The sequence below is a fragment of the Apis dorsata genome, unplaced genomic scaffold, assembly GCF_000469605.1.
Source record: "Apis dorsata unplaced genomic scaffold, Apis dorsata 1.3 scaffold_113, whole genome shotgun sequence".
Classification (NCBI taxonomy): Eukaryota; Metazoa; Arthropoda; class Insecta; order Hymenoptera; family Apidae; genus Apis; species Apis dorsata.
In genome coordinates, this window is record NW_006263408.1 from 1,182,521 (window position 1) to 1,194,954 (window position 12,434).

Below are 12,434 nucleotides of genomic sequence, written 5' to 3' on the forward strand. Positions count from 1 at the left end.
TTAGTTTTAAAATTTCTATTTTTTTTTCATGTGATTATTAAAAGTTGAAATATATGATGCAATATACGATGACAAAGTTCAATAATAAATAATAAACTTTTTACGTTACTAAGACTTTTATACACGAAAATTTTAATGAAAAGTATAAGATATATAACCTCTTTGATCCTTTCGAAACAAAGTTTTCTTTTGAAAAATGAACATAATTATATATAATATGATAAAATAAATTAAAAAAAAAATGAGCTTAACTTTCAAAAAGATATTATTTCATTAATAAATGAGATTACATATTCCAATATATTTCGTATCGATAATATTAGAAACTTTTATTAATAATGTATTCTATTCACTTTTGTGTAACTTATAAGTTTATACAAAATATCCTATATAAATAATATGGAAAAATATTATAAAATAATATTTTACATCTTTTGAATCATGCTTAAATAAAAAACCAACCATTAATTCATCAATATTCGTTGAGATATATTAAACATCGTCAGTTCGAAGGAAACATATTTCTGTTAAATTCTATATTATTTTCAACTTACTTTTCTTTGCAACTTTCATTAATAATTCATTAACGTAGATATTCATAACTATCTTTGCTTGTAATTAATGATCGGTACAAGTTAAATGCAAGATAATAACGAATTAATTATTGCACACGATCGTCATCACTTGATATAATCCAAGCCCAAAGACAATTTGTAATTTATGACAAGTAATGTTCTAGATATAAATTTTTACAACTAATTCGATGGCCAACGACTTCGTGAAATCGTAAAATCACTTTTATAATCACCCTGTCACGTTTCTAGTTTCCTGAGCCACCGCCTCTCGATTATTATCTAACCGACGTTTCGCCAACACTTAAATCAGATGGAATATTTTACCATGGAAAACCATCCATATGCCATAAATGCGTGGCTAAGCACCTCAAGCCGATCAAACGGACAATACGTAAGTATATCGGTTTGAATAATGATTATCTTGTTCAAATATAAACGATAACTCTTCGAAGAACGACTACTTTGTTCACTTTGTGAAATAGTTTTCACATTTACGAACTTGTGAAAAAAGAAAAAAATAACCAAAGAGAATTTATAAAATTTATAATAAATTTTATAGGAAAAATTTTCCACGTAGAAAATTCATTAAAATTACGTAAATCGATTTATTTAATACAATCTTCTAATTAGTTTTTGAAAACAAATATTCATGTTTAATAAATATTTTTAATACATTCATCGTTTATGTTTTAAATTTCAATATGCATGTACTAATATTATGCATATATATATATTATATTTTTATGTTAATACTTATGATTAGATATGAAATGTAAATGAACTTTTCCACGATGTTTGAATTATCTTTGATCTTTTTTCAATCGTTAAATGATTTTTCATTAAAATTCTTCGTTTTGATCTTTATATCATTATATATCGTTATTAATTTCTTCAAACGCATTAAAAGTCCATTCGTTTAATGAAGCAACAGTGATTTTTACATTTTTTTCAAAATAGCTTTTAATAATGGATTTTAAATCCAAGTAAAAGATATCGATACAAGATATCCCAGATTTTTATGGCCAAGCTTTGTGTTATATAAATAAATACTTATTCTCAATAAATCTAAGTAGAAAATATTATATAAACATATGTTTATTCATTTTCTTTTACCAAAATGCGAAAGAAATAATCTTGCAATTACTGATGCAATACAGAATTAGATCGATAAGAATATTTACATTTCTGCTCATGCTTATGCAAACTGTATTTCTGATAAACTAGTTGATAAACGATTTCTTCGTCGCGAAACTTTTTTTAAAATTTATCCTTTAATCAAAGCAAATCAATCCAAATAATTCCACTGTTATTAGTTATACGCATCAAAGGGCAATACGATATACTTCTACATATTAGGAAATCTATGTTTGACATTTTCTTAGAATAGCTCGGTATTTCCGTTGTAGAAGTCGTAAACGAAATGCGTATCTCCATACTCTAGATTCATAAATAACTATGGCATATGGTTCGTCAAAAGTTTACTAATAAAAATAAAAATCACACATTATATATCGATTCTTGTATTTATTTATTTCCATCACGTGTTTTTTTATTCAAATAATAAAAATTAATATCACGATAATCTCAGATCCTTTCTTTGTTTTTTCTTTTCTTATTTATTCATATATATTTATATTCACAAAATTTGACTCTATTCGAAATCTGGAATATTCAAAAATATCAAAATTAATTAAAATTAATTAAAATCATTAATCGATAATTATCTATTATAAATAATAATAAATATTCGATCACAGTACAAGTGTTAAAGTGGCAATTATATGTTTATCCCGTATCGTTTAAGCGATTCTTCTCCCGTTAGTGTTAATAAAAAGCTATGCCACAATTGAGTTAAGTCAATCGAATTAGAATGTCGCGTAATTGTTACAGTCGACCCTCTAGCGCCTATACAGGAACTGAATCCACGCGTTTTACAAGAATGGGTTGACAAGGAGAAAACGTACGTGGATCATCCTACGAAAGATGAGGGTGTCGTTTTCAAAACGCTTTGTTTTTTGCCGAAATCGAAGCTGATTTATCATCGAAAGCAAAAACGTTGGTATTATTTATTCATCAAATTATGAAAATTCATATTTTTTAAGAAAATACTTTTTAATACTTAAAAATATGATAAGATATAAATATTGTTAATGTTACGTTGTATATTGTGCATTGTAATATAATTATATTATTTAAATGTGTTTACAAATAACGAGTGCAAAAATTTTTATTTACAGAGTGTCTGGTAATTGATTGTACAAGTGGGCAAGAAGTATGATTTTATTGTCCCAATTTTTTTTTTTTTTTCGTTACTTGAACACTTGGTTTTGGAGAAAAATTGAGAAATACTGCTATTTGATTTCTAATAATTTCTAATTAACATTCGGATATTCAGTTTTCTTTTGTTTCTAATGTCGCATGTGTTTCCTCGTTAAATGTTCTAGACTAAAATTTGTTTGTATAATTTATTATTAAAGCTACAAGTTTAAAATTAATTTATTAAAAATTAAAATTTGTAAAGTACATTTCTACAATTATTATATATCGAATAGAATAATCGAATGACTTGATGATTCTTCATAAAAAAAATTGATTGTTTAAAGAGTATTTGCAAATAAATCAAAGATATTTTAGAAAAATAAAATAATGAAATTTCTGATAAATTGTATTGTAAACTTTTACAAATGGTAAAATATCATTAAAACGTATTATTCTGATTTGCTTTGATAATCAATTTAATAAAATGAAATTATAAAAATTCTAGAAAGATAGAATTGAGATTTCTTTGATAAAAAGAGGAAAAAAACTTTTTTTGATATAATCTAATATATATAAAAAAAATATTTTTTCAATCGATATTTTTTCAATCATTTTTGATAATATTAAATTTAAAATCTATATTTTTTTCAATCAATAATCATATTTTCGTTTAATCACAAATATATATTTGATTAAAAATTTTTAAATTCTATTCAAGTGAAAAAAATGTTTCTTTTTTTTTGATATATCTTTAGATAGATTTATTGGAATTAATAGACAGATAATAAATAAACACATATATATGTATAATATAGATATGATATAATATAAAAATAATAGATAAAAATAACAAATAAAATTAAATAGATAATAATAGAACAATGTGGTAACAATAATGCAATAATAGAAATATTAAATTTAGATTAGACAGATATTGAAGTGAATTAGCATGTAAGTATACATACATATAGAATGACTAATTTTTTACATTTATTAATTGGAATTAACTTTACTTTAATTTAATTGGAACTTTAATTTAACTTTACTTTACTTTAATTGGAATTAATTGGAATTTACTTTATAATACATAAGAAGATATATATAAATATTGATTTGGAGATATTATTCGATACGAATTTGCGACATTGTAAGATCCTCCTGGTTGTCTGGGATATTAATTGTTACCCATTTAAAGTATAATAGATCGACACATACCAGTCTGGCAATTTCGGCCAATCGAATATCGGCCAATCAAACATAGAAATAATTTAACATCCGAGAAGCAATCAATGACGAAGTGAATCATAAACGACACTAATTCGTTAATGAGTCACGAGTGATTTGTAACCCAATTCCAACGAGTCGTTGGAAAAATTAATCTAATTGCTAATCATCGATCCATCAATGGCAATATACTCTTTTCAATCCCCAATAAGAAATTGAAAGATTAAAAGAAAATTATTTAAATTTTATCACAATTTTTATTATAATAAATTTCTAGAAAATCGAATTTCTTTTCTAAATTTTAATTCACTCTAAATATCTTCTTCCCTGCATAGCTTTATTCGCCGTATTTCCCCGATCGGTGCAATATGAATTATGGTACATACGTGAAAAGCAAATGAAAGAGCTTGAAAAACAGAAAGCACTCAGCGTACCATGCAGTACTCAAAAAGAAGAAATGCTCAAGTAAGTGTTTTTATCGTTACCTTTTATACTTACAATAAAATGAATGATAAACTATATTTCTTATATAGGAAGGATGAAGAACCGTGCAATCTATTAAAAACGCCATTTTGGTGGGAAGATAAAACCGAAAAACCGAGCGGTATTCTTCCTCCAGTTGGAAACATAAACGATTACTCGTACGAGAAGTTTGATAAAAGCAAAGAGCAAGACGTAAAAATTAGCGAAAGACTCGAGATAGATCATCCGAGCAAATATATACCGGGTGCAATTCATCGATCACAGGTATTATATTTTTTGAGTATAAGAATTGAGTATAATATCGAGTTTCTCTTAACGTTAAATGAATAACGAGTTAATTCTTTATTTCAAAAAATTTAAAAAAAAAAAATTAAATCGAAAGCAATCTTGAACAGAAATATAATACTTAATCAGACATAATATTGGTTTTAAGTACTTAAGTATTATTTAAATAAAACATTGCAAATGATCATTAAAGTAATATATTGTCTTGTTTGGCTAGATATTATTTGAAATAATTATTCATTATTTAAATAAATAATATTATTCTTTAAAGTTATTTGGTTTTCAAATGAAATAAGTTTATTTCATTTTAATTTTTTATTTGGATAATTTCGAATAACGTATTTTTTGGATAGTTGTTAATATTTTTAGTTTTGAAAAAATTAAACCTGAATAATAGTAAAATGTAATATTTTAAAGGATATATATAGGAAATATAATATTAATAAAACACTTTAGATAAAAGATAGTAAGTACAAATAACAAATAAGATTCTTATATATAATTCTAAATATATAATAATAGAAGTATTGTTTTTTAGAATGTCAGTATATTATTTTTGTTTTATGAATAATTAACTTAAACCTATTGCATAAATTAATCTGCACTATAACATATTTTGTAAGGAACAGAGATGCGTACTAAAGTGTTTCAAATTATTAAATGTATTTTAGAAATATCTAGATAGTTTACGTGAATTGAGTGGAAAGTGTAAAATAGAGAAAGTGAAAATATACATGCATATAATATATCGTGTAGAAAATGTTTATTTAGTTACTTTTTATATTTTTTGATTTTTTAACTTTTCAATAAGAATCTTGATTGATGTCCAATACCAAATTCTCTCAATTTTTACAATATTACTCTAATTTAAAAAAAAATATTATTTTATTGCTAAAACGAGAGAAGATATTGGAAAAATATATTTTTATTAATTTTATGAAGAAAATCAGTTAGAGTTACACAAATTAAATCACGATGTTCAATTCATATAATTCTTTTTTGTTTATATTGAATAATGAAAATACAATGATTGAGCGGAATGAAAAATTCAATGGCGGAAAATTCGAAAGTGACCGATTGTTTTTTTGTTTGTAATTATTTTTATTGTTTAATGCCTAGGGAAAGTTAAAGTAGAAACTTTCAGACTTGTGACCTCGAATTAAGAATCCTGGGAAAAACGTTTATGACATTAGCGATTCGCTATTGAGACCATCTCGAAAAGAAAAACTCTATATTGCAATTTAAAAAATATTGCTTTTTCAAAAATAGTTTTATTATTTTATTGTAAATCGTTTTTACAATATAATATATTTTTTTTTTTATTTCTAAATAGCTACTTAATCACTAATTTATTTTAATCCGATTATTGATCTAGATTTCGAAATGTAGCTTCAGTAACGCTGGAGTAATCTTCACGTGTTGTAAACTTAACTTCAATCTAATTATATTCCATTTTCATACAAACATGTTTTGAATTAATTGAAATTAATTAAAACATGTTTTATTATTTTCCTTTTTGCTGCTTAACGATTATATCGATTGTATATAAGTATGAAAGAGAATGATAAATACATAATTACATTTGCATAAATGTTTGAAATCGCAGGCAAAAAAAATCAAACGTATTCAATTTTTCCTTATTTTATAAAAAATGAATAAAAATATATCTTTTCCAATCTTGTTTTAATAATGAAAAAATAAATCTTCTAAAATTTTATTTTATTTTTATTCCAACAATTATTATTTATATCAAATTCAAATATATTATTTAAATCTAATCCAAATCTTTTTTTTATTCGAATTTTTCCAAAAGAATTATCTTTGTTTGATAACAATGATTTTTAAAACAAAAATAGAACAAGAATTTAGTTAACTGGTTCATGGCGATGTTAGCGTGAGAATAGCGCATCTGTAAAATTAAATATCCGGAATATCGTACCACAAGAACACCAAAACAACGTTCTTTCCCGCTAGAATCATCAGATGCACGAGTTTCATTTGTTACGCCACATAAAAATTGCATTTTTATTCGATGATTTGCAAGTAGAGCAAAATGAATCAAGTCTGCAAGCTAATTATTAAAACGAATATTTTTTTTTTTATTCTTAATTTGAATTAGAGTATAAAAAGTATAAAAAGTATACATGTATAAAAAGTATTGAATTTTGACGAGATATATATATATATACATAAGGAGTTAACTATTTGTTCATCTATTCATGTCACTACGTCATTGTGTATGCAAGGTATCACATGCATTTTCATACAATATTATATCAAGGTTAACGCGATTACGCATTGAAACACATGTGTGAACACGAAAATGCAAATATATCGTCGATTTAATTTTCTGCGTGTGTATTTTTTGATTGAGGAAATGATTGAATTTTGAACAGGGTTCAGGCGATATGAGTATGATAGATAGCTTGCATCAAGCAGATACCTTTAAAGTCGTTCTGAAAGAGCGCGAACCCTTAGAAGAAAGCCCACCTGTTGAAGAAAACGTTTGCCATTCTGAAAAATATCATATACGTGAGCATTTTACAGTTCTTTTTTCCTTTTAGAACCACCTTTTTTTCTCTTTTTTTTTAACTAAAATCTTTAAAACCTTTTTCTCTTTTTTAAAATTTATCGAAGTGATTTTTCACACGTCTCTTTCAAAATTATCTGAATCTTTTTTTTTTTTTTTTAATGTTTCTTAAAATTTTATAGAAATAATTATCAGGCTTTTAATATCTTTTTAATTTCTTTTATCAAATGAGTTTATAATTGGAATCTTATAAATGATTTTAAAATTTGTTTTGTAGCACTCGTACCGGATTGCGATGAAGTTGTAGAAGATAATGATAAGGATATTCGATGGTATCCTATTCACGAAGATTTAGAATTACCAAAAACTGAAGCTGAAAGGCAAGAGGAATTACGAAAATTAACCAAACCCTTTTTACACGATTTGCATATATGGTATTCAAAGAACAAACCAACGAAATTATTCATCCCTGTTAGACAAATTGGAAAGAAAGCAATGCCTGAAAGGCGTTTTTCTCATTTGTAACATTGTCGTTAGTATTAAGATTAAAGATAAATAAATTGTTGTTTATAAATTAATAAAGATAAATAAAATTGATAAAAATAAAATGAAAATTAATAAAAAATACTCATGTTAGATTTTTATTATATTATTGATTGAAAAAAAAAAATGAAGTAATATTGTGAAATGATTTTATATAATATAATCAGAATTGTTGAAATAATGTGTAAAAAGATTAAAACTATATACTATTATATATTATATATATATTAATTATATCTATAATTAATTATATTAATTATATATATAATTATATATATTAATTATATATAATTGAATCAAAAAGAAATATTATCACATCTATTATATATATATTTTATAAAATAAATTAATGATTCAATTATGAAACGTATTTCATAAATGCATCACAATTTTCTAATAACAATTATTGTCTAATTAATTGTTAATAATATAAACATGTTATATTTCATACATAAATAAATTTTATTATATAAGATATATATTTTATTATATACTATAAGAAAATATTAAATATATTAGATTCTTACAGTTCTAAAATTATAAAATTAATGTTACGAGCATAAGATATTTAATTTCCAAAATTGATTTGAACATAACTATTAAATTACGCCATGAATACTTATGATACGGTTAGATTTCTTTTTTGCATGATGCTTGCAAATTCCATAAATGATATGACCATTCTGACGAAGAGAATTGTGTTATTAATTTTTCTCTCAAAGATCTCTCTTTGAATATTCTTACAATTTACTTATCCTTTTTAATATATATCTAATATATTAAAATTCGATAATTTTCATGAATCGATAATATTCAAAAATAACATATATATTTAACGAAATTACCGAATCGATCAAAAAATTACATTGTTTGAATGAATTGTTATATTTTATCGATTATCACTTTTCTCGATATCAATGAATCAATGTATCATACTCGATTACATACTATATCATGAATGGTACCATTAAATCGTTGCAATGAAATTTTTTTCTATAATCAAGTGTTTCGATAAAACTTTATTTAATATCTTTGTACGTTTTTTAAAGATAAGAATATACATAACTTTATAATTACAATGATATTTTACAACATGATATAGATAAAATAATTTATAAACAATGATGCAAGAAATAATACATATTTTGTATGATACTTGCATAATACTAGTTAATATTATCACTAATAGTTAAATGGTTAAAGATTTTATTGATTATTGGCGTAATTGATTGATATTTTGATCTTTTAAATTACGTCATTATATACATTTACACGTAGCTGTAGACATGCCGGCCAGGATTTCATCATACGATCCTTACCACGTGTTCGTTGAATTAACTTAACACGAAAACCACGCCTCTAATAGCAAATATTAATTTAAAAATTATGAAGAAAGACATAGATAACATGATAAATATATAAAATAATTTTGTTTGGAATGAGAAAAAATACATTACAAGATACATATTATTAAAATAATTCCAATATAGAAATTTAAAATGAGAATATGAAATATTAAATGCAATGAATTTATTTAATAAATATTTGTTATTTTTTTTTTGTAAAGTTAAATTTTGATAATAATATTGATAAAAAAAAGAAATATAAAAAAATTATTTTCAATATTTATATAGTTAATTATTTGATCGATTTTGAATATAGTGAAAAATACTTAAGCAAAATTCTGATTACTGATTGCTACGTAGGACGTTCGACCTCTGGCGGTTGGTTGATGAAACGCAGTGGACGCTCTTCCGGGGACAAAAACTTTCAGTTTATTCCCGTTTATTCTTGTCTGAACGGCAGTCTCCTTCAGTCGCTGTTCGCGGTAGTGTACGGTGTTACGTTGAGACTCGCTCGGTGTGCTGTGAATCACAATATAGTGCCATATTCGCATCGCAATAAATTTATTAATCCAGCACATAAACTAACATTTGCCAGAAATGAAATAACATCAAATCAAGGGATCCGTTTGTACATGCCACGTTCATCTTTATACAACATAAAATCACGGAGCACGTTTTCTATACCTAACGACAGGTACATGTAGCCTTCAATTTACTTTTGAAATCCATTATTAGATACTCGCTCCCTCTAGCACTATTTAAGATTTCATACATTTAATTTAAAATATAAAATAGATAAGAATTAATTTAGGAAATAATAATCAAATTGTTTGCAATTGATCAATTTCCAAATTAAATTTTTGAAAAGTGTATTATTCGTGAATAATCGATTGATATAATCGAAATTTCATAAATTTTTATTATTTATTTTAAAATTTATTAACATGCTTTAAATTAATTAAGTAGTCTATGAAATATGTTTATATTAAATAAATGAATTATTTATTTTCTTAAATTTTATGTTACGCCAATTTGAGTAACATATCGATATATAAAATTCTATTGAATTCTCTTTATTGTTAAATTCCAAACATCAACATACATTTTAAGATTTTCGCGCGCGTTTAGCTATGTTTAGTTATTATATATTTATTGTAAATTCTCTTATATTCATGGTAATATTTAAGTATATAAAATTCAAAGAAGAGAACGGTATTACAATACCATGAATTCTCTTTTCCGTTATTTTAACTATTTTAATATGAATTTATGAGTTTTATATAAATAACAAATAACATTAACTGATGTTAAGGTTAGATCAAAGGTTATCTATATATTTTTTGAAAAAATTTGCAAATTTCAAATTTCAAATTCATTTTAACTTGAAACTTCAAATTATTGGTTTTGTAATATTAATTATAGTTATAGTTATTTTTATATTACTAATAACATAATAGTTATTTTATTAATAAATATCTAAAACTATTTATCTTCTGAATAATCAATTAGTAAAAATTAATTAAGAAAAAAAAATATTAAATTTGGAAATTCCTATAAAAAATAATTCAGATAATATGTAAACTAACAAATCTAAGAGTGAATTTCATCAGTATAAACATGCTGTTACGAGCACGTGGTGCTAAGTTGTGTAGACGCGACTTGTATGGCTCGTGATAGCAGTTCCATCCATAGTAACTTTGTATGATGTAACTTCGTGTCGATATTTCGGACCTGCGCATCGAAACTACTGTTCTCTATACTATAAGCAAATTCGTTCCTTAACCCCTTTCGTGAAACAAATCGATTTTTCTTGTAACTCGTGTTTTTTATAATAGTACATTATTATATTTGACACGTCATGATAGTGTCAACTATTTTATCACACATTTCATAATATAAAAAATCATTTCCGCTTCTTATTTTATCGTTCAAAGAGATAACTCATATAATGAGTTACAATATATTATAATAAATTATAATAAATCGAATAGATTACTGTAGAATAAATTATATTTCTTTTTTATTAAATATTTAATGTGAAAAATAAGATAATTTTGATTTAAAATTTGAAATAATTATTTGTAATAAACACATTATTAAAATTATATAATTAATGCAACATTCAAACACATTCATTTTATAAATATTTATTCTAGATTTTTATATTCGTATGATGATTAATTAAATACAAGATTCTACAAATTATATATTTTATTGAAGATTTTTACTTAACATTATATTTCCAAGAATCGAATTTTATAGTTTTTATTAATCAAGCTAAATTATTATTTGATTATAATTATATTTAATTATTAATCATATTTATTATTTAATTAAATTATAATCATTCAGAATCATCTACATTATAAATAACAAAAAATTTAAAAGAATGATAGTTTTTTGTTTCTTACATCATTGCCAAATTTTATAGGCAGATGCATTAAGAAAAGATGAGATATTTCTTGGAACGAAAGAAGAAGCTGGCCAATCCTGTTTCAGAATAGCATGAAAGATTTAGTCGACCTTCTACATACAATAAACTCTAAATAAATTATATTCAGTGATCTTGACAATTGTAAAATTCTTAAGAAAAAAGAATATATAAATTTAAGAATAAACTTTTATCCAACAAAATTTATACAACAAAAGAATACATTTAGTGAAAATCATAAAGTGAAATTTCTAGGGATAATTCTAAATGTATATATACATATATACATATACATATACATTAGGCAAGTATCGAGCTCCTTGAACTCGAAAGAAAACCGGTCGAACGCAAAAGTGTCAAGAATCTTTATGTACTATGAATAATTTCATTGACCTTACAGTCAATCTTATCTTATATAACTGTAACAAGATTGATTTTTTTTTTTGTATGCATTTACATGAAATTATTGTTCTATTTTGATTATTTATAAATTTTTTTTATTTATAAAATTTAAATGTTAAACTAAAAATAATAGAAGAATATATAGTACATATATAATATGTATGTATATAAAGATCTTAAATGCATATGCTTGCGCGCGCACAATCACACTTTATATCTAAGGTTATGATTCACTGAACTAATTAGGTACCAATGGTTTAAAAATAAATAAAATTAATTTCGTCGTTCGATCATTAATTAATTTATTCGAAATATATAATTTTTTTTTTTTTTTTTAATTGAAAATAAACTTGCAA

The 12,434-nt window shown here is 23.8% G+C and overlaps 2 protein-coding genes across 2 annotated transcripts in view; both read left to right on the forward strand.

The window, feature by feature from the left end:
• The window catches only part of LOC116185169, a 14,247-nt gene extending 6,314 nt beyond the window's left edge, over positions 1-7,933 (forward strand). Inside the window, exons 2-7 of the mRNA XM_031508959.1 lie at positions 825-966; positions 2,466-2,630; positions 4,394-4,523; positions 4,592-4,805; positions 7,223-7,358; positions 7,634-7,933. Of these exons, the coding sequence (XP_031364819.1) occupies positions 825-966; positions 2,466-2,630; positions 4,394-4,523; positions 4,592-4,805; positions 7,223-7,358; positions 7,634-7,881 (1,035 nt within the window). The 3' untranslated portion in view covers positions 7,882-7,933. The remainder of the gene's footprint in view (positions 1-824; positions 967-2,465; positions 2,631-4,393; positions 4,524-4,591; positions 4,806-7,222; positions 7,359-7,633) is intronic.
• Positions 7,934-9,631: 1,698 nt separating this feature from the next.
• The window catches only part of LOC102671882 (proton-coupled amino acid transporter-like protein pathetic), a 13,682-nt gene continuing 10,879 nt past the window's right edge, over positions 9,632-12,434 (forward strand). The window contains exon 1 of the mRNA XM_006612498.2: positions 9,632-9,939. The gene's annotated coding sequence lies outside the window, so the exon portion shown is untranslated. The remainder of the gene's footprint in view (positions 9,940-12,434) is intronic.